At 36.4% G+C, this 25,095-nt stretch overlaps 1 protein-coding gene across 2 annotated transcripts in view; it reads right to left on the bottom strand.

The window, feature by feature from the left end:
- Window positions 1–25,095, bottom strand: part of LOC125237124 (lachesin-like) — a 265,844-nt gene that overhangs the window by 221,045 nt on the left and 19,704 nt on the right. For both annotated transcript variants that reach the window (XM_048144096.1, XM_048144097.1), the window contains exon 2: window positions 24,563–24,758. In XM_048144096.1, coding sequence (XP_048000053.1) covers window positions 24,563–24,629 — 67 coding nt within the window. In that variant the 5' untranslated portion in view covers window positions 24,630–24,758. The remainder of the gene's footprint in view (window positions 1–24,562; window positions 24,759–25,095) is intronic.

Here is a 25,095-nt window from a genome sequence, read left to right as displayed (position 1 = left end):
TAAGTGGAGATAGTTGAAGGGATGGAGAGTGACATAGGCTACATTTTGTCTCTTTCTAACGCGAGCGAAGCCGCGGGCAAGAGGTACCTAGTGTAAGTATAAAGACAAACAGACAAATATAGAATATTTAGCATGACAAAGAAACCGATTAGGTATTGAATTTCGAACGCACGATTTGGCCGAAGAAAACGACGAAATGCTATTTTTGAAAAAGGAGGGCTCGTAATTTAAAATCTAGTGGTAATGACCACTCGTTTTGGATTCCGTTAGTAGAATTTAGACATCTAGTGGTGGAGATATTATTAAAATCGAATGGTCGACATTAAAAATCGCCCCCAAAATCAAGAGCCTCAAAAAGACTCGGTTGTACTAAAAGTGCTAAATATGACTCAGAAAAGTCCTCATAACTTTAGATTTGACTATAGTGAGCGTAAAAAAGCAATGTCACATTCACATACCTAATTTCAATTGCAATCTCATTTCGTTATCACATCATCAGGGTAGGGCCCGTTTTAAGCTAAGTACATAATTATGTTGTATGTCTGTGACCGGCGAAACGTCCCACTTTGTCGCTAAAGACGCTTTGACAGATTATTGGTATAGAGGTACAAGCAAATTTCGTCCTAATGGTAAGACTATTTATTTAATGGGGTGCTCCTTATTAATGACTTTGCGTTGTGGGACATTTTTTAGACGTAACATGACTGGTAACAGTGGTAAGGTAACCATACGTTATGTTTGTCCTGAGGGATTTTTTAATGCTTGTAATATTTATTTTGTGAGGGACACATGCCATATTTTTTTAATTTCGATCTTTTATAAATATGTACTAACGTCCCACAAGTTGACTTAGGTAATGCTTGGAGGATAGTGTGACAGCGCATCTGCGTCAGCTTCAAGTAGCAGAATGGCATTTCTACGACGCGAAACAAAAACGAAACGCCGCGAAAGGTAGTCTGGCTCTGTCACGCCAATACCCAAGAGCGATGGAGATAGATATCTAACGAGCGTTTCGTTTCGTGAGCGTTTGTGCATTCGGATAACACGCAGGTCAGGACAGGTGGCGATGAGAAATAGACAGGTAAATGAGAATTTAGGAGAACAAGAATACCAAGATACACTTTGCATCACTGAGCCAAACTAGTTAGTTAGTTTTAGTTATCACTCTTACGGATTGTTGCGACAGAGCCAGTTGGGTATCGTTTACCACAAGGCGTAACCGAATGGCACAAACGCTCACGAAACGAAACGCTCGTAGATACCTATCTCTATCGCTCTTGCGTATTGGCGCGATATAGCCAGACTACCTTTCGCGGCGTTTCGTTTACGTTTCGCGTCGCAGAAATTCCATTCGGCTACGGCACCAGTTACTCACTACACTACCAAGTACCAACCCACTTTACTTAAACACTAATCAGCAAACATCCTTTTCATACACAAGTTAATTAATAAAACAACGCATGTCAAAAGTTTAAATCAATAGTACAAATACCAACGAACCCTAAGTGTAAAAACAGCCCTACAGGGAACAATAGCACGCCCCCTCGCGGTACCAAAATAACCCGCGATGCCGTCTGTAGGGCAATGGTACTGCGCTCAACCACTTTTAATGATGTTTTCAACCCATGGACTGGTAATTCTGAAGTATTTACCCTTTATGGTAGAATCAAGCATCAATAGTAGCGGATGAAAGAACGCACCATAAGAATTAGGTGATGCTCAATGAAACAAAGGCATGTCGAAAGTGTTTTTTATTATCTATGTCTCACTCGCATATTCATACTTTATACATATGTTGTCTCTTTCATTCTACCTGGGTTATTTATTACCTATTATACCTATCTAATGGTCGTATTATGGTTCGATCCGAATATCGACTTTTGCCCATACATGCCCTTTGAAATTTAAATTGAAAATGATATTTCTATTGTTATTATTTTAAATTTCACATCTCATTCCTTATCTCGTTATCTACATGCCATTATTTCAAATTGCAACAAACTACATTCTGAATAAATTTTATAAAGATGACGTTTCGTAAAGTTGTCACGTTTAACTGTAGGTACCTACATGAACTACAGTCACCAAAACCAAATTAAGTTAAATAATCACTATTGTTAAAAATTTAGTAATCCAGGCCCCCTAGCCGAATGGCATTTCTACGACGCAAAACGCCGCAGAAATGCAGTTTGTCTCTGTCGTGCCAATACACAAGAGCGATAGAGATAGATTGCATTTGAGAAATGCAGAAATGCCATTCGGGGACTGTACAGTCGCCATCAGATATATCGAAGCGGTCGGGGCGTTCAGAAACATCTGAACACGTACGAGCTCCTTGATAATAAAAGCGTGTTCAGTGGCCGTATCATGGTCGTGTTTTTGTCACTTGTCACATCATGCTTCACTTTCGCACTTACATACTTGTTAAAGCGTGACAGATATGGTGACAAAATGATAGACAGCCGTCCATCTTCGCTGATATACATAATGTGAGCACCTTAACCGCTCCAATATATCTGATGGCGATTGTACTACACTGTTACATTTATTATCAAAGCTGCACCGATAGCATGGTCGCGCGATAAACGATAAAAACATCAGGCTGTCCCTATCGCACTTATTACAAATAGTGCTATGCTACGCACACTGAAGTTTTCTCATTTATCGCGCGACCATGTTTGCCTGGGAATAGAAAAATGGACCATGGAAATAGACCATGTTTGCTAAACTTATTTTAAATTCACTTCCCAAGCAAAGTGGTAACCAGCAATGTCAACATAACCGGACATATTGTCAAGTTTTTTGCTCCACACCAAAATAGATTAGCGTAAAATCCTTATCAAGGATTCGCTAAATATTGACAGTAACCGCCAGGAATGTTATCAGCTTTCCCATGATCCTGTGTAGCAATGTTTGAGCTTTCTTGGTGCTGTGATGTAACCTTGTCAAAGGAGATTACTAGCAGATTGCATACTTATAAAATTAGTTATCCTGCCGGCGTATCATGCTGCCAATTTTATCACTTATCCACGTGGATAAGACATTTGTCACTCTCACACTGACATACTTGCTAAAGCGTGACGGATGCTTTATCCACGTGGATAAGTGATAAAATTGGCAGCATGATACGCCGGCTGGCAGGCAAGCATGGTCGCGCGATAAATGATAAAACATCAGGCCGTCCCTATCGCACTATCTGTAAGTTCGATAGGGACGACCTGATGTTGTATCATTTATCGCGCGACCATGCTTGTTTGCCTGAACAAACTCTTTCTTTACGTAATAGAAGGTAATACCACAGTATAATAAAGAGTATCTACTATCGAACAGTACGGCCAGTCCCGCTCCCCGCTGAAAGTGCCGTCCACCCCCTGTCGATTACCTCATAGTTACCGCCTGTCAAAAACGCGACCAGTCGACCTATCATATCTCACTCATACAAGCATGGTACGCGTTCACCTACACGAGCTTAGAATGTGTGCTAGGAACGCGCTTCTTTCATAATATTTGATCGCCAGTGTCCGAGGTGTGGTAATACATAATATTCATAATAGAAGGACATGTTTTAACTTACAGTTTTTAAGATTAAATTAAGATGTCTTAGTTACCGCCAAGGATATTTACCTGAAAATAAAATAAAATTGATTAGGCATGGTAATTGTTTCTGAAAATATAAGAATGAGTGCGTTTTCACATTATCTGATCCAATATCGGATGTCGGACCGATATCCCTTATATTTACGCCGCCATCTTTGATTTTCCATACTAATATTATAAATGGGAAAGTGTGTGTCTGTTTGTCCGTTTTTCACGGCAAAACGGAGCGATGAATTTTCGTGTTTTTTTAAGCGGAGATAGTTGAAGGAATGGAGAGTGACATAGGCTACTTTTTGTCTCTTTCTAACGCGAGCGAAGCCGCGGGCAAAAGTTTACCATAATGTACCTTGAGCACGAAATAGGGCCTCAATCTTATCAGTAACATCGTGATAAGGATTTAATTCTTCCGCATTTAAGCCCGATCTTACGTAACAACGGTGTTTGTGGAAAGTGATAAGAGATAACAGATTTGGGCGATTACGTTACTGAGATAAAAGTAATAAGGATGACGACTACATAAAAAAATGGCATTCCGTTTAGTCCGTCAGTTCGATCGTCCAAAAATACTAAACACATATTTTTCGATTTTTCTAATTAATAAGTAAAAAATGTACCTAGGCGTGACGTCACGCGAAACTTCAACGCACTGTATATACCGTCATCATTTTTCGTTTATGAGAAAAAATACGTGTCTAAAATTCTTTGATAATCTAACTGACGGACTAATTAGTTTTTTTTTAGTCGTCTCGCCTATTGTGTAATGGCATTAAACGAAAACATTTATACAAATTACCTAGTCGTTATTTAGCTGTTACATTAAGTCTATAAAATTATTGATTTTCAGAGAGAACAGACTGCCCACGTTACAGGTTTTCTTTTTAATTTGTGCCCATAACCTTAGTCGGAATTTATGAATTGAATAGGTACCTCCAGTGAAAGAAATTATTGTAACAAGATCGATTTGTACTTTGTAGCAACAAAATCGGTTTTAGTCATTTATCGCAAATACTTTTTTTACGTATACAGCTACAACTACAGTTTTTTTATTAATTACTCAAGTTAAGCTAACTCTCTTTTCTTTATTATCGTAATATCCTATATTATCATAACCATTAATTACACATACTTTTACGAGTCAAACCGGGGAACCGGCAGACCACGTCGGCGATGGCGGGATAACTTGGACTCCTTTTTGAAAGATTGGCCAGATGTTGCTCCAAACAGGGATGAGTGGAAAAAGAGGGGGGAGGCCTTTGCCCAGCAGTGGGACACATTAGGCTCTAAATAAATAATAAATACACATACTTTTACATACAGTTTTACCGTTGAGTAAGTATATAAAAGTGGACTTATATCATGGAATGTAATTCAAGTAGACAAATCTGACTCAATCTGTCTTATCAGTCAACTTTTATCTACTCGTACCTTACGAGAACTCACAGCACTTGAGATAAAGAAATCTTATACAGTTTCAGTATTAAGTACCTACCTGCACGAGTGGAGCTATATTGTGGATAATATAATTATAACCTAAGTTATGTTATAATTATATTATCCACAATATAGCTCCACTCGTAGGTTACCTAACCACAAAATTAAAATTAAAAAAAACCGACCGCAACCACAGAATATATAATAGTACAAGTACAGAAGGCTCACTCCTTTGAAGTTCACAAAACGCCGCCATTCTAAATTCTTACCTACATTAACAAACGGACCGCACGCGTGCAGACGACATTGAATTCTATTGCGCCGCGCGAAGGTCGTCGCCACTGAATGGGCCGCGAACTCGCGGCCGCCGGCATGTACTTGTAGCGCAGTGAAAGGATCGCGGAGTGAGCCGCCCCTGCCGCAACATAGTGGACCGATTTTCATGAGGCATGGCTAAGAACACTCCCGACTAACACAGCTTTCAAACAAACGAAAACTAAATCTAAATCGGTTCATCCGTTCGGGAGCTACGATGCCACAGACAGACACAAACACAGACAGACAGACAGACACGTCAAACTTATAACACCCCGTCGTTTTTGCGTCGGGGGTTAAATCAGAACATACGTATAGACAACCAATTAGAACCTAGGCCACTCTACAACCATGTCAAAATGACAAGCAGTAAGAGATTTCTTAGGCCCACTTGTACCAACCTTTTAACTCGGGGTTAGTGGGCTGTCAACTGTCAAATTCCATATAAAATGGTGGGTTAACCCTCCATTTTCGTTGGTGCAAGTGGCCCTTACAATCTTATTTATAATGTCTGACATAGTTCTACCAGACCTCGGACACTGGCGATCAAATCTATGAAAGAGGCGCGTTCCTAGCTCACATTCTAAACTCGTGTAGGTGAACGCGTACCATGCTTGTATGAGTGAGATATGACAGGTCGATTGTTCGCGTTTTTGACAGGCGGTAACTGTCAGGTAACCGAGAGGGGGTGGGCGGCACTTTCAGCGGGGAGCGGGAGTGACCATACTGTACGATAGTACTCTTTATTATACTGTGGTTCTACAGTGGCCTAGAGTTCCAATTGGTTGACGTACAGTCAATATTTAATTCGCCAAATTATAAGGCAAAGCAATTTATTGATGTACACTTTTTTACAGGACATACAATTGCCTTAATCGACTTAATGCCTTAAGGCATTCTCTGCCAGTCAATTATTTGATCAAACATAAACTTATAACTTAGCAATACTAAGTGCGATATGACACGTGCCTTTGACCTCTGTAATCATGAGGTTCTGGCACAAAAAATTGAGCATTTAGGGATACGAGGTCCAGCGCTCAAATTAATGCTAGACTATTTATCTAGCCGCCGATAAGCTGTAGTTCTTAACAATGGCCAGGTTAAATCTGATTATGGTGGCGTTGAAATAGGCGTTCCGCAGGGATCTTCACTTGCTAATTTGTGTTTCCTAATTCAGGTTAATGACCTCCCTAACGCCGTCTGCGGAGACATGTATATTTTCGCGGACGATGCATGCAACATTATCACGGCTAACACAGTGCAGCAGCTGGAAGCCTTCCTCAGGTCGGACATGGATAGACTGCTCGGCTGGTTCCGCGTAAACGGTTTAGTGTTAAACTTAACCAAAACACAAATCCTCCACATTAACCTTGGTGGGAGACCTCCCGATCCGCTTAAGATTGTCATTAATGGCACTACACTACCACAGGTACAACACAGCAAATTTTTAGGCATCACACTGGATTTCGGTCTCAAATGGGACGCTCACATAGATAATTTATGTGGTAAACTATCTGGTGCATGCTATGCCTTGGGTCGACTATCCCGAGTCCTACCCTCCAAAGAACTCCGTTCGTGTTACTACTCACTTTTCCACTCAGTTATGTGTTACGGTTTAGAATTATGGGCTACGGCAGCCGAATGGCGACGCGTCTTCATTCTGCAAAAGCGAGCTGTCCGCATTATATCTTCCGTTCCACCTCGTACTCCGGCTCAAAACCTATTCAAAAAGAACAATATTCTCACACTGCCTTCTCAGTACATTTACGACGTGGCAAAGCACGTCAATGAAAATTTGGACTCTTACCCGTTCAAAAAAATCACTCGCACCAGACAGGGCTCGAAAAATCAACTCCAAACTCATACTACCAAACTGACTAAGTCGTCTAAAATCATGTCTCACATAGGACCTAGAGTCTTCAACAAGCTACCAGCAGAAATAAAAAATGCAGGCAGTACCCACCAATTTCTAAAAAAGTTAAGAAGGTGGCTCTTAGAATACTCCTTCTATGACATAAAAGATTTCTTTGACCTACCAAATAACTTATATTAGAATAAAATAATAATTATGTATAAAATCAAATTAACAAATCTAAATGACATATCATATGTAATATAATCAATGAATGCATCTTTCAATTAAATATTCGAAATTATAACTAGACTGAAATTGTAATAATCTTAATTTAATTGCTGTTAAATAATTTTATTGATGAACGTGTAATATTTATAATATTATTAATAAAATGTCTATGTCTATGTCTATGTCTAATCGTAAATAAATGTACTTATATTAAAACAACAGTAACAACACACTTTAAACAAAGAACTTGAAATTAGGACAACGCTCTTCATCAATTACAGTATCAATGTTAAGGGCTTAAGGGATTCATAGATCATATGTTTCTATATTTTATAAATTGTCTACAACTCTACACTTTAGCTACGTATTTATAAACGATAGTACATAACATACTTTACTTAAATACATACTCATTTACAAGTCTAATGTCTGACCCACTTGTGTACCAAAACTCGATTCATTGAGGATACAATTATCTTCGAATATCTTATAAGCCAACTGTAACCCTTATACAAGACAATGGAAAGAACCATTCATTCATTCAATCATTCATTCACTGAACAACTCACATTGTTCACGGTCTAGGTATGCCGATCAAGGCCGATTATGTAATTCATTTTATTTTTAATTTTTACTAATTCTTGATTATGTTTATTAGTGTTTCGTATGTTTTTGTCGGACTGCTGCCATTGAAAAGATATATGTGTTTGTATTTGCATATACGAATCATATTTTTCGACTTTACAAAACGCAAGGATTTATTTTTGAGTCTGCGTTTTAAGCCACTCGATATTATACGTGGTATTATATAATTCCTATAAAACAAATATAAAAATAGCCGCCGAAAAATAGAGAATATTTTAAATTAATTGGTTTAAAGATAAACAAACAAGGCAGACCTCTGATCTCTCTCAATAATAATTCACATTTTCTGACGTTTACTTCTAAAGAAAACAACCAAATTCTCACCAAGCAACATTTTTTATACCAGTCCTTATTTTGTAACGGAATATAATTCGATTCGATTCATGGATCAGAATATTTAAATAAACCAATTTATTTTTACCACCGATAAAGTAATGGAACTGACAACGCTACATATAAATTTCACGTTGACAGCGTCATATCTTTCGGTTGACAACTGCATTGATAAACTTGCGAACGATTGAGTGAATGGATTGAACGAATGATTGATGGCAGTAATCAATTGAAATGATGCATTGTTTTCTAATGTATTGATTACGTTGTAATTTCGTTACGCCATTTTTATTTACGTTTTATTTATAGTTCAGTAGAGGTCAATATTCTTTTTATGTGCCTATATTTTAAGAATTATTTTGATGTAGTAAATTTTGCCTTTATCAAATGATGTGTGAGTATTTTATTCTTGTTTTATGTTTTTTTTACAATAAAGTGTTTTACTAATACTATTATTTGCTCAGTGACATAAAATGGTAGTGACATAACAAGACAAAAGTTTGGATTCGGTCCAGCTAGGCAACACATTTTTTCAAGAATATTGGTAATCTTGTAAACGTCATATATGTATTTTCTTCTTGATTTGTAATACTTTTATATGTCACTTGTAAACTTCATATTTAGAGAAATATAACGTTTAATAATCACACTTTCACACTTTGCCATTACGTAACATTGTAAAGTTTTATTTAGACATTTGATGAGTAAGTAATAAGTGATCGCAATTTATTAAAAATTGTGTAATACCCTACAAATTTTAGCTACCTACTATGTGGACGCGCTTTTAAAACTTTAATATAACATCAACATTACTTACTTTAAATGTCCGCTTAAAACTTTACGCTCCCCATTATGAAACAAGCTATTATAGCCAAATAAAAAAGTAATAGTATTTTTAATATCTTAATTAAAAGCGAACAAGCTAAATATTCAAATTAAATAGAAAATATTAATCAAATCGAGTTATTACACCGAGATCGCGTGTTCAGAGACTATTCTGACCCCTCCTTGACGAGTAAAATGGATGTGGTATATTCGTTCAATATTTCTTAGGTAGTTTTCTATTCCGTTTTTCCCACAGTAAAAACTTAAAATTAACAGGTTACAACACTTACAACTTAGGTATCTAAGTACACTTTTATATCCCGACAAGAAACTGAGAAAATTAAAACATGGCAACACTGCTGCGTTGTCTCTTTCAAATCACAAAAACTACGCAAGAACACTACGGCCGATAGTCCACTAACATATAAATATGATCATAGACAACTTGCCGTCCATTTCCTTCACGTTGGAGTAAAAGGGAGGCATACAGACCTATGATCATATATTATGATACTTTCGACCTACAATGTTTCTAGTTGTTAATTTCTACAAATTTCTTATCTGTGTACTAATGATTATTACTTTTATGAAAAACTTTAACAAAACATAAGCTTTAACAAAGAAGTAACGCTTTTATCGTTCTTACGACTTTGCATACTTGCAATCTAAAACTGGCTCCGGCATTATACTCTGGGGTCACGGAAACGCCACAGGTCGTCGTCCTGCCCTCATCCCCTGCGGTGTCTTGCTTCTAGTTTATGATCATTTATGTCGGCCATGTTGTTTTCAGTATGTTTGCTAACGCGACCGAGACTAGCACGCGAATTAATAGAGCTACGTGTATCTGAAGTTTCACCAAATTCGGATTCTTTCAACCCATTATTGCTGGCACTGAAACTTGAGCAATTTCATATGTTCTGCGTATTGCCTACCCGTTTTGGGAATACAGTCGGGAATTTATGTACGAGTATGTATGTTGTAATGTGTTACTAAATGTTTAAAGGGAATCACTTTATTTATTCCGAACAGTCCGAACGTTTCAGAGATTTTCTTGTTTAAAATAAAATAAAAATGATTAGTGACTGTACAATGTATTGTGAAATTAAACATGTGTATTTCATTCTCGCTAAACGTTCAAAAAAGATGTAGGTCAATATTTTTCGGGATTATTAGTAAGCCATCATAAATCGTAGGATTTCAAAGAATTATGTACACTCGTAAGATCCTATCAAATAACATGTTTTCATAGCTCGAATTTTTGGCACAAATCCATTTAAAACACTTTAAAAATCAGTCCATCAATACATTACTCAGCAGATACATCAATACAACACAGCTAAATATAATGTATATTTTTATTACATCCAATTTTAGCTCACAATTCCGGAAATTTTAATTCAGATTGCATAACAAACTAAATCTGTTTCTCAGAAGCTTTGCATGTAATTGTAAAATATCTGATCCGGTTTCGTTTGTGAAAACATGGGAAGATTGCCAGATTACTCATCGATGAATTAAAATGGGGAACAATCTTATATTTGTATCTCAAAAGTTGGCTAGATGCACTAGGTGACTAGGTCAATGGGAAACTGATGTATAATTTTGCCTGTTATTCAGAATCTAGAGACGTTGTAAAGATATTATTAGGGTTCTCTTGTTTTTCTTTGTGTAATACATTCAATTTACATATGCAATATAGGCCAAGGAAGCTTTTCATCAGGTGGGTCGTATGCTTGTTTGCTTGTTTGCCACCGACGTAACATTGAACATTTCTTTTAACTTCTAGTACAAGATGTCTACGATGGAAGCAATTGTCATAATCTGAGGACCAGCATTGGAACTCGCTAGCATCAGAACTTCTGATAAACTTAATCGTTGAATGTGAATTATATGATGGGCATGATGTTGACTGTATGAAGATTAGAAGCCGTCTAGTTGTTATTAACAACCGATATCCTTTGATCTCTTAGCGTGCTATTCATAATCCAAAAGCGCACAGTCGCCCATTCAGTCATCAACTTCAATAAAACTAAAATTACCTACATTACCCCTTGAAGTTTCTAGGTGCTGACGGGTGCTACCATAATTTTGTCTATTTGAAATCTTAAGCAGTACAATTAATTTGTTCCATGGTACAACTGCGGCTAGCACTAATGTTTGATATTCCAAAAAAGTACCTTGACATTCCATAAATTAAGTATGTTATTTGAATTTACAAATTCACTAACATAGAAAATGAGCGATTTAACTAACACATTTTTTGGACCATTTGATATCTGAATTAAATAAATAAAATAAAAGTAACACACCACAACGTTGCCAGTAGAAAAACACAGCAAATCAAAAAAATATAGCGGCGAAAATCTGAGTTTCGCGCCATTTTCTTCTGACAGAAGTGGGTGTGACTATATTTTCCTACTTAACAAAAGACTGCGAAATAAATTAACATTGCCGTATCTAAAAACTATTTTACGAGAGACTCGTGAAACCAATGATGCTAATTAATTACCACAGGTTCTTGAACTATTGCTAATACGGCAAATATTAGGCCGTAAGCGCCATTTTGTTTTAGCGAAAACCTATGAAATAGGAATAGAGCTTATGTAACATAGAATGTATAGTGCGAAACGATGGTTTATTAGATTATTTGTGGTGTTCCATGCCTTTAGGGTCCTTGGTCTTCATCTGCATTAAGAACAAGTTTCTGTAGAGATTTAAGAGGAAAACGTTCTTTTAATTATAGAAACATCAGAAACCTTATTTAATGGAAAGTCACACTTGTAGGTGTGACCGCTGATTTATACAGTTTGATAACGTTTTAACGAAGATTTGTAACGCAAAGGCCATAAATAAAGAGAAGAAGAATTGATTTAGCTTTGGTTTTGTTTACTACTGTCCTATCTACTAATTTACATGACCAAATACTTTTAATGAGTAGTAGGTATAGTTACTAACTTTAGTAAGTTTACTACGATAGCTACACTTGGCTAAGTGGATATCCACCTTTATGAATAAGTGGAGCTCGTTCTATGCACAAAATAGCACAAAAGTTTATAACATTTCCTAATAGAATCGGAACACAGATTTAAGAAAATGAAGAAAAAAAGTTGTATCTATCCGACTTGTCAGAGAATGCGATGAAATTATTTTAATTTATCTATCACTAACGACACGAAGCTAATAAAAAAAGAAAACATCTAACGGTATGATAATAGTTAGAGTGCACCAAAAAACGCCCATGGCCCGTGCTTTCGGAGCATAAACATCAAAAAAAGAACTGACAGCTGTCATGTTGACAGCCGGATTTAGCGCGCGTTTTGACAGCTTTTGTCATTGACACTGGCAATTACGTGTTAAGTTTGAGTTCAGATAAAAAAGGGTGTAATAAGTGCATCCATTTTTTAACTGTATTTAATCGTTGGGCGTAGGCTTAGTATTGATTTTTATAAATACATTTTTTGGATGAGGATGGACGCATTATAAAGTCTTGCTTAGATAAGCTTTAGATTACCATTATATTTTACACACCTTCAGGTTTCATTTTATTTTAGTCGTCTGCGAAAGCAAGTTATTAGTTGAGAAAAATTCTAGGCGTTTTAAGGATCTATTACTTGCCTACCTGTACCGCTCATCGAGACAATCCACTGGGCCTACTTTTTAAAGTCTATCAAAAATCGGATTAGGTTTTTTGCTAAAGCAATGGTGTAGTGTATACTATGTATAGTTATGTACGTAGCTGATAAGTTATATATAAGGACCAATTACTCAAATATGAGAGTAGTATTAAATCATCATTTAATCTAAACAGTCGTTTCCACTCTACTCCGAACCCTCACCTTACATGGCGACCTTGCCATATACGGTGTCGCGCGTGCGGTCAGTCACCGATCGGTATTGAGAGCGCAGTTCATTACCATGTTAACATAGCTCAAGTGGACAATTAGAACAAAAGTAAATAACGTGATGTTTTTTCTCGCAGTTAAGGTTTTCTGATTTAAAAAGTTTCACTATGGGGGCTACAAAATCAAAAGAAGAGGTAATTATTGCACAAACTGCGGCCGGAGGTGACAATAAGGCTTCTGCGAGCACCGACGAACTTCGATTCCACGCAAGTGTCACTAATATTATCTTGGGTATATTGCTCGTCATAATCGTCATCGGAGGAGGCTACGCCCTGTACAGAAGGTGTAAGAAAACCTACAAAAAATGGATGCGCCAGGAGGTCGCTCTAGCTGAGCTGCAGCGTGCTGCTCGTACGGCTCCGATAAGTGTTTGATTGAAGTGTTAACGGAAATTGTGTAATGTGCGTTTCGTTTTTTTTTTTTGGTGCCAGTGTTTCAACGGACAGTAAATGAACTATTACTACGAGTAAGTGATACAGTGAACAATCATTTCGCGTGAAGTAAGTTAAGGACAATAATGTGACGTCAATGTAAGTTAAAATAGGTATGTATTAAATTAGGTACTTAGATATAATTTTGTGATGGCAGATGAATTATTGAAATGTTACAACGAGTTAATTGTCATAAAAAAATATTTAGTTAAAAAAGGGAAATCAAGGTTTGAGGGTAACATAACAAAAAATCAACTGTCAAAAGTGAATGATATTATAAATAGGTGTAACAATATTATCTCCCAATTTTCCCTGTTAAAGGACGTAAACTCAGGAGTTATCGAGGAGACCAATAAATTGTACATTAAAATTACTACTCTGCATAAAGAAATTTTAGAGTTATGTTCAAAGCCTGAGGTAGAGGAAAATACGAGTACAAGTAGCGATAGCGAATATAGTGAATGTGACACCATGGAGTTCGATTTAAAGTCAGCTTGTAGTCTTATACCTCTCATGGATGGTACTGAGGAAACAACAAAGAGATTGATCGATGCTGTTGATATGTATTCGGGTATGTTGAACGAGATAGGCAAAAAGTCGCTTATTACATTTGTGTTAAAAGGAAGGTTATCTGAAAGTGCGAAACTGCGTGTGTCAGCTACTTATTTGACCGTAGAGCAACTTATAAGTGATTTACGTAACTCACTTTTACCTAAAAAGTCTTTTACAGCAATCCATTCCCGGCTTCAGAATATAAGTCAGGGTTGGCGTAGTATAGATCAGTATGGATCCGAGATAGAAAAACTTTTTCCGAGTTAACTATAACTCAGGCAGAAGGTAACTCGGCGAGTTATGATGTGCTAAAGCCGTTGAACGAAAAAATGTGTATTAAAAAGTTCACAGATGGTTTGAAGGACCCAAGGCTCAGCACTATCATTGCAGCGCGTAACTTCAGCAGCCTGAAGGACGCGATACAGGCAGCGCAGGACGAAGAAGTATCGAGACCGACAACGTCCAGCCAGCCGGAGATCATGGGTATGTACCGCTCACATAACTCTTTTAACAGGTACCACAGAGGATTCGCTCACAACTCGCACAGAGGTCATCGTTATCGTAATCAAAGGGGTCCGCGACAGTTTTCTTATGGTCGATATGCTCAATCCCAAACCGCGCAAGGAAACTCGCGAGGAGGTGGCCGTGGAAACAAATCACGAGGCAGGCCGGCACGAGGGGGTTCGTATTTCGGATCCCGTGCCCGAGGGGTCAACGCTCGTGGCAGCCTGCACGTGATATCGCACAGCGAGAATGGCTCGACCGGTCAACACCCGAGTGCACCAAATACGGAATCGCTGAATCATTTTTTCGAGACTGATGTCATTTACACGTGCAATGATTTAAATAGAGCAACCTTAAATATAGGAAAAACCGCTTATAACTGGTTATTGGATACGGGAGCATCTTTGTGCGCGATAAAGTATGAAATTATACAAAATTGGGACATTCCGTTCCATGACAAGAAAATAAATGTCACAGGCATAGGCGGACAAGTCACATCTAACGGATATGTTATATTAAAATTAAATTACAACGGTTGCGAATTCGAACATTCATTTTTTGTTTTTAAAAATTTATCATGTAACGCGGATGGTATTTTAGGGCAGGATTTCTTTGGAAAGCATAAAGCAAATATTAATTTTGAAACAAACACGTTACGACTATTATCACGACACGGACAAGTAGTTAACATAGATTTTAGAAGCTCATCAGAAATGGTAAATAGTTACCTTACTATACCCGCGCGTAGTGAAATCATACATTACATGGACACTAGTATTACGGAGGATTTTGTAGTAAATAGTCAGGAATTATGCGACGGAATATACGTTGCGAGTGCTATAGTCAAACCGATTCAAGGTAAAATACCCATTAAAATATTAAACACAAGGGATAGTGACGTAAATTTAAGCCGTTTCACAATTAATAAGAGTAGATTGAGTGATTTCTTTATTTGTGAATTTAGCAAGCCAACTATGAACGCCGAAAGGGTAAAATCGTTGTTTTCTGCATTAGATTTGAGTAAATTAAACGAAGAGGAACAGAAATCAATTGAGAATATATGCGCAAAATATCCGGATGTCTTTTTCCTACCGGGCGATAAATTGACCACTACAATGCTTTACAACCAGACGATAGAATTAAAACCGGGTAGTTCACCAGTTTATGTCAAACCTTACAGATTGCCACACTCGCAAAAGGCTGAAATTGATAGGCAAATTAAAGGAATGCTAGATGATGGAATAATTGAAGAGGCAAGAAGTGCGTGGTCGAGTCCGTTATTATTGGTTCCTAAAAAGTTAGATGCTTCAAAACAAAAGAAATGGCGCGTGGTCATCGACTATAGAAAGTTAAATAATCAAATTAAAGATGATAAATTCCCACTTCCAAATATAACTGAGGTTTTAGACTCCTTATCAGGTTCTATATATTTTTCGCATCTAGACTTATATCAAGGATTTTATCAAATAAATTTAGATAAATCAAGCCGACCACTCACAGCATTTCAAACAAGTAAAAATCAATATCAAATGACCAGACTTCCCCAAGGCTGTAAAACTTCACCTAACGCTTTTTCACGCATGATGACTGTGGCCATGTCAGGCCTCAATTATGAGCAGTGTTTGGTATATCAGGATGATTTAGTTGTTTTCGGAAGAAGTTTAGCCATACACAATCAAAATTTATTAGACGTTTTCAGTAGATTAAGGAAAGTAAATTTAAAGCTTAACCCTGCCAAGTGTCAATTTTTACGAAAGGAAATATTATATTTGGGTCATGTTGTTTCAGAAAAGGGCATTTTGCCAGATCCCGAAAAAACCAAAGTTCTAAATAATTATCCGACTCCTCAGACAGCTGACGAAGTTAAACGTTTCGTGGCATTTGCAAGTTACTATCGTAAATTTATTGTCAATTTCGCAGATAAAGCTTATCCACTCAATAAATTGTGTTGTAAAGATGTACCATTTATATGGACCCAAGAGTGTGAACAGTCATTTCAAATATTAAAATCTGCACTAGTTAAACCACCGGTACTGCAATATCCAAATTTTTCGGCAGAAAACCAATTTCTTTTACAATGTGATGCGTCAGGAAAAGCTTTAGGTTCAGTTTTGTGTAACGGTGATGGTCGACCAGTCGCTTACGCTAGTCGAACTCTTAACAAGGCAGAATTAAATTACCCTACAGTTGAAAAAGAGTTATTAGCGTTAGTATGGAGCATTCGCTACTTTAGACCCTATTTATATGGTAGAAAGTTTAAAGTACAAACGGACCACCGACCACTAGTGTATTTGTTTACTATGAGAGACCCTACCAGTAGGTTATTAAAGTTCCGTTTACAATTGGAGGAGTATAACTTTACAGTTGAATACTTAAAAGGTTCTCAGAATTCCGTGGCAGACGCTCTGTCTCGCATAAATATTACGTCAGAGGATTTGAAACAAATGAATGAGCAAGTTATAAATGTGATGACACGAGCGCAAAGACGAAAGATCGAGAGTATGCAAGGTACAGACAGTACAAGTTCTTCGGTTCTTAATATACCTACTAATTCGAGGCTTGATCACCCAAGAATTGTGGATATCATTAAAAAACCGGAAAATTTTACTGAGTTGTGTATTACTTCATGTAGAGATTATAAAAAAAATATGAGAGAGAATTTCGTAAAAGAGACGTCTAAATATTTTAATTACGTGCCCAGCAAATCGTGTATTTATTTTAATCCAACATCTCAATCGCTACTATCGCGAGCCGAATTAGCGAGAGATTTGGATGCAATTTGCAAGAAAATAAATATAAAAGAATTATGCGTCATAAGAAATGAATTCAATAAAGATTTTATTGCGGGCTTAATACAAGAAATAAATAGCTATGACGTTTGGTCCGGACCACGAATATGTGTGTTAAGTAATGTACAAAGAATAAATGATTTACATGATAGACGCGTAATAATTAATGACTTTCACCTACTTCCCACAAGTGGCCACGCGGGGATTAGGAGGATGTCTAATAACATAAAAAAGCACTATTATTGGCCTAGTATGGAAAAAGACATACGAGATTTTGTATCAAAATGCACCCAATGTCAAAAACAAAAATATTGCGCACCAACTAAACAGCCGATGGAAATAACAACTACAGCCCATAGCGCGTTAGAAAAGATTTATTTAGACACAGTAGGACCCTTGCCAAAAGATGAACATGGTTATTGTTACGTGCTAACTTTACAGTGTGAACTGTCAAAGTTTGTGGAAGCGTATCCTTTACGTTCCAAAGATACAGTTACTGTAGCTCGATCATTTGTTGAGAACTTTGTACTGCGGTATGGAATTCCATTGGAAATAGCCACTGATCGAGGAACCGAGTTCATCAGTAACACGATGAAAGAGGTATGTGATTTATTAAAAATTACTCATTTACCCTCCACAGCGTATCACCATGAGTCAATCGGTGCTCTAGAGAATTCGCATAAAACCATGGGAGCTTATTTAAGAATACAATGCGAAAATAAACCGAATTCTTGGAGTGACTGGTTGCCTTACTGGTGCTTTACGTATAACAACACCGTGCACACGGAGACGAAGTACACACCCCATGAATTAGTTTTCGGTAAGTTATGCATACTTCCTAGCAATTTAAGAAATAGTAACGTTAATCCCTTATATAATCATGGCAGTTATCCTTTAGAATTAAAGTATAGATTAGAGCTGGCACAGGCAGATGCGCGTACTCATTTAATAAACAGCAAACTTAAAAGGAAGGAGAAATATGATTCCCATTCAAAGCCTGTTAGCTATAGCAAAAGTAGTTACTTATGGTTAAGAAATGTATCAGATAATAAAATGCAAAGTATTTATGTAGGACCTTATTTAGTTTTAGAGGATTTAGGATGTAATGTGAAAATACTTAAAAATGGAAAAGAAGATGTCGTGCATAAAAATCGCACCAAACCTTGTATTTTATAAGTTTTTTTTTTATGTCTTAGCTTCATTTTACTATAAACTTTAAATATAATTGGAGAATATAATATTATTCTAAGAAGGTAATATTAAACAAAAATAAAAATAAAATGTTTATTATTTTTATTTTTTAACATGCGATGGATGGTGTAGTGTATACTATGTATAGTTATGTACGTAGCTGATAAGTTATATATAAGGACCAATTACTCATGTATGAGAGTAGTATTAAATCATCATTTAATCTAAACAGTCGTTTCCACTCTACTCCGAACCCTCACCTTACAATGGCATCGGCCCGGTCGGCACACAAAATGAAACGAGCTAGTTTTTGTCTATGGCAGCGTTGGACGACCGACCTCGACTGTTTTTATTACATCTATTTCTGAAGAAGCTTAGTTACTGAGGAAGTGATGAAATTATATTTAATTTGGCATCCGTAAAGTATAGGTAATGAATGAGGTTTGAAGGTTAATATTGATGGTAAGTGAATAATGACCGAATGAATGAATGATGTTTATTTTATTTGACCGATTACAGAAATCAGCATGAACAAAATTAAAAAAAAAGTAAAAATGTATATCGTTCCCTAGATATACATGATTGCCAGGGAGCGTACTTTTCGTGCCGATGACATCAATTTGACGTCACGTTCCATATAGGTCCTATATGTGGTCCTATATGTGAACAATTTGTGATCATCCTATATTATAGGATGATCACAAATTGTTTTATTGTAAATTATTAATCATTAGTCATCAATCATTTTAAGTTATGAATTTCTTTGCATGGTAATGAATGCAAGAAGGATGGTGTGCTTTACGTTAGAGAGGAATTCTCTTTTCTACGTATTTATTGTAATGTGCTGTTAACAATATTATTTAATTAAATTTATGTATAAAAACAAATCATATAATTTTATTCAAGTTTCACATTTCAAGTAGGTATTACCCAAGTAACATTTTAGTGCTATAATTTTGGTTTTCGACGCCAAAAGCTACTATAGATGTCGTATAAAGATTTTCGGCGTGACCGCTTGTCGTATAAAAGCCTCCAGTAACACCTTTTAGCTCTATAAGCTTATACCGCTAAAAGGTGTTATTAGGAAGTGAGGTAAACGTTTATATCACCATTTTATAGAGCCGCTATAGGCCTGGTCTATAACAGGATCAAATATGACTACTATAGATCTATATTATTGTATAATAGTGTTAGGAATCACTGCTATGCAATCAATTTGCGCTATTAAGGTTCCCGACAAGCCGCTATAGTTGTTGCGTTATACAGCTAAAAGGTGTTATTAGGAAGTGATGTAAACGTTTATATCACCATTTTATAGAGCCGCTATAGGCCTGGTCTATAACAGGATCAAATATGACTACTATAGAACAATATTATTATATAATGGTGTTAGAAATCACTGTTATGCAATCAATTTGCGCTATTAAGGTTCCCGACAAGCCGCTATAGTTGTTGCGTTATACAGCTAAAAGGTGTTATTAGGAAGTGATGTAAACGTTTATATCACCATTTTATAGAGCCGCTATAGGCCTGGTCTATAACAGGATCAAATATGACTACTATATAACAATATTATTATATAATGGTGTTAGAAATCACTGTTATGCAATCAATTTGCGCTATTAAGGTTCCCGACAAGCCGCTATAGTTGTTGCGTTATACAGCTAAAAGGTGTTATTAGGAAGTGATGTAAACGTTTATATCACCATTTTATAGAGCCGCTATAGGCCTGGTCTATAACATGATCAAATATGACTACTATAGAACAATATTATTATATAATGGTGTTAGAAATCACTGTTATGCAATCAATTTACGCTATTAAGGTTCCCGACAAGCCGCTATAGTTGTTGTGTTATACAGCTAAAAGGTGTTATTAGGAAGTGATGTAAACGTTTATATCACCATTTTATAGAGCCCCTATAGGCCTGGTCTATAGCAGGATCAAATAACCTACTAAAGAACAATATTATTGTATAATAGTGTTAGGAATCACGGTTATGCTATCAATTTGCGCTATTAAGGTTCCCAACAAGCCGCTTATAGTATTTTTAGTAGTCGTATTTTAACAGAAATTAAAACCTAACTATACCACTATTTTGGGATATAGTGGCTTTGGAAAACACTGCTACAGTATTTAACACTGTAGTAGTGGTATGAATACCATTATAGAGCTATTTTGCTGTATAATGAAGTTTTCAGGATACGTTTATATAGCTTTGAAAAGCGTTAATAGTCGTTTTCTAATGTCTTTTATATCTCATCGCCGTATACGTCACAATTACTCTTTTATATCACAGAACTGTGGAATAATGGTTTCGGTATCTCTTTTAAAACACAATAGCGTTATAGCTGAGTTTACTATATGTTTTATAAGAAAAAAAACTGTTTAGAAGATCTTTCTATAGTAAAACATTGAAAACAAGTATTGTTTTCTATATAAAGAACTTATAAGTTAAACTGGATCATAGTTAAAGTCTCATGCAACCCTAATAGAATCCACAATGGCGGGCTTATGGCAGTGAATGCGTATGATAAGTGACATAGTCGAACTATAAAAGCGTATGTTTTACTTCTTGGATCCATAGTAGAAACTATGGTGCCAATAATTTTATTGTATTAAATTATATTTATTTATTTTATTCAAAACAGGTATAAATCGAAGGCGCACTTAAAATACTCCATTAAACTAATATTCTTTTAACGGTAAAATTTCCATCGCATACCTTTTTGCAGTAATGATGGAATTATACGAAATCCAAATTATTTTGACTGACACTAAACTTCACAAGTTCACACGCCACTTTTCATAAAGTTCCTCGTTTAGAACAGTTTTTGTTAAATATTACACACATTAAATTATTTTAGAAATTTCATTCATTCGCATTAAAAGGGACGGCAACTGCTATTACAGAACAAAAAACCTGTATAACGGAATCTCAAATGCTACTATAGCATAAATTGATACTATAATAGCGTTACTGTGTCCTCTATGTCAACAAATTAGCACAATAGTCATCATCACATCACCATTATAGACCTTAAACGTCACGGATGATACTGCTATAGCCCTACTATATCACTAAATGGCTGCATAATTGCGCCAAATCGGCTCTACAGTACCAATATAGACTATTTATAGGACCATTTAATGTGATTTAATTTGGTGCTCGCGACCACTATAGGACCAGAAATTGTTACTTGGGTATTTATGCCACATGTAAATGGACTACTGTATTTGAAGTAATTTCTCCACGATTAAAATGATTGACGACTAATGATTAATAATTTACAATAAAACTATTTGGGATCACCCTATATGGAGCGTGACGTCAGATTGATGTCATCGGCATGAAAAGTACGCTCCCTGATGATTGCAAATAAAGAACTTGAAACTACAAAAAAAATATTTTACCCCTTTTTCTAGTGACAAACTTGTTTGGCTGGCTATACATTATTTTCGACAGTGTTTCAACTTACTTTAAGGAAAAGTCTGTACTTAATCGTTTCTCATCAAAAACATTTATTTAATTAGTATCGATCCTTGGCTAAACCGCAGGCAAAAAGACTAGTTTTTATTCGTCCAGATTGCATAATTTGGGTCAAAGCTGCATAAACAACTTACAAGTACACGAGTTACAAGCGCTAAGTACTAGTTGCCTTTTATAGGCCAAACTGTCAGGACAAAGACGTGACATATGGCGCTTTCAATCTATCTATTCTGTATCTATTTGTTCGTATAAAATACTTACATGTAAAACAAAGTCTGTGTCTGTTTGTTCGCGATAAACTTTAAAAATACTGAACGGATTTTGATATTTTTCATGCTGTTATAAACTCAAAAAGTACTAAACGGATTATCATGAGGTTTTGATTTATGAATAAAGTGATTCTTGAAGAAGGTTTCGGCAGGTACACTTTGTTAAGGTTTTGTCTAAATTGGTAGGTACTACGACAATATTTGATAATCAAGTCGGAAAAAACGCACTGCCTAAAATATCACTACCCAATAAATATGTATGGTGAATTGATGATATAGGTATATTTTATTTATTTTTATGTTTTTCTCCTCGTGCAAAGCCGGGACTGATCGCTAGTACCTCATAGAATGACGTAATTATCTAACAAATACAGGGGACTCAATATTACTAATTCGATTTCATAACCTCAATTTCTAAATATGGCCGTATATAATGAGATCCTAAGTCCAATTTTTTTTCTAAATGTCTATCGATCATAGGCAGCTAGGTCGACAGCAGTGTATGTTTGATGGTGTTATTGACCCCAAAATATGTGTCTTGCCCTTGTACGTTTTTTTGGGAATCGTGATTGTAATCTGTCTTATGTACCTACTTTAAAGTGATTACATACCCATATGTGTCATACTTACGAGTATATGTGTAAAAAAACCGGCCAAGTGCGAGTCGGGCTCGCGCACAAAGGGTTCCGTAGCAGCAAATATAATAAACCAATAACTTAACCAAAATTACAGTTAAATCAACCTATCTCAAAAACTATAAGAGATACTTTGATCAAACCAAAAATCGTTGAAAGAGTTAATTAGCATGCATCACCTCTATTTTTTTTAGAATTTTATACCCCGTAGTTATAAAAATAGAGGGGGGGGGACATACTTTTTACGACTTTGAGAGCTGATATCTCAAAACCGTTCACTTTAAGAAAAATGTTTTTTAGAAAACTTTATATCATTTTAAAAGACCTTTCCATTGATACCCCACACGGGTATGTACATCGAAAAAAAAAATTTTCATCCCTCAGTTACATGTATGGGGGCCCCACCCCCAATTCTTTTTTTTTACTATTTAGTGTCATAATTTTGTAGCGGTTCATACAACACATATTCCCATCTAATTTCATCACTGTAGTACTTATAGTTTCCGAGTAAATCGGCTGTGACAGACGGACAGACGGACAGACGGACAGACGGACAGACGGACATGACGAAACTATAAGGGTTCCGTTTTTGCCATTTTGGCTACGGAACCCTAAAAATTGAAGAAAAAAACCGCCCAAGAGCGTGTCGGGCCACGCTCAGTGTCGGGTTCTGTAGTTTTCCGTATTTTTCTCAAAAATTACAGAACCTATCAAGTTCAAAACAATTTTCCTAGAAAGTCTTTATAAAGTTCTACTTTTGTGATTTTTTCATATTTTTTAAACCTATGGTTCAAAAGATAGAGGGGGGACGCACTTTTTTTTTTCATTTAGGAGCGATTATTTCCGAAAATATAAATATGATCAAAAAACAATCTTAGTAAACCCTTATTCATTTTTAAATACCTATCCAACAATATATCACACGTTGGGGTTGGAATGTAAAAAAATATCAGCCCCCACTTTACATGTAGGGGGGGTACCCTAATAAAACATTTTTTTCCGTTTTTTATTTTTGCAATTTGTTGGCGTGATTGATATACATATTGGTACCAAATTTCAGCTTTCTAGTGCTAACGGTTACTGAGATTATCCGCGGAAAGACAGACGGACGGACGGACAGACAGACATGGCGAAACTATAAGGGTTCCGTTAGTTACTACGGAACCCTAAAAAGGTGTAAAGTAAAACACTCTATGGCACACTAGAAGTCATATCATCATCCTCCTTGCGTTATCCCGGCATTCACCGCGGCTCATGGGAGCCCGGGGTCCGTTTTGACGACATAGGCACTAGTTTTACGAAAGCGATTGCCATCTGACCTTCCAACCCGAAGGGTAACTAGGCCTTATTGGAATTAGTCCGGTTTCCTCACGATGTTTTCCTTCACCGAAAAGCGACTGGCAAATATCGAATGACATTTCGCGCATAAGTTCCGAAAAACTCATTGGTACGAGCCGGGCTTCCTCCGGATTGAAAGTCACACGTGCTTACTGCTGGGCCACCAGCGCTTCCTAAGCTATGGCACTCTAGAAGGACTAGAAGTATAAGAATTAATTTAAAAAAACGTACCTGAACTATGTGAAATAACAGCGACCAGCAGGAACGCCAGACAGAGGGACAACCTTCTTAATTCCATAGTGAAAATATATATTTTCAGTCAACACTTAAAAATATACACACTATTAGGCACTTGTACAGAAAAACTTCCAAAAAAACACTGGCACTCCACTAAAGGCACTTCTTTCGTTGCACTAGTCCGTCGATTCTGTAAAAAACAGAAATTATTAGTATCATTTTACAATTGCGACATGTAAAATCGCCGACGACAGAACTTGTGAACAATGTAAACAAACCTTGTAGTTAAAATGTATTTAATTTCCATTCTAACTCATCAGATACTGGCTAAATCCGTGTGTTATTTAATCAATTCGTATCACATTATGATCCTCAACCTTTACACACATACATACAATCACGCCTGTATCCCATGAAGGGGTAGGCAGAGCACATGAAATTACTCAAGTTTCAATGCCACTCTTGGCAAATAAGGGGTTGACAGAAAACAAAACTGTGACATTGCAGTGATTTTCAATTTAACCCAT

The sequence above is a fragment of the Leguminivora glycinivorella genome, chromosome 20 (assembly GCF_023078275.1).
Source record: "Leguminivora glycinivorella isolate SPB_JAAS2020 chromosome 20, LegGlyc_1.1, whole genome shotgun sequence".
NCBI lineage: Eukaryota > Metazoa > Arthropoda > Insecta > Lepidoptera > Tortricidae > Leguminivora > Leguminivora glycinivorella.
This window is presented reverse-complemented; position numbering and strand designations above follow the sequence as displayed.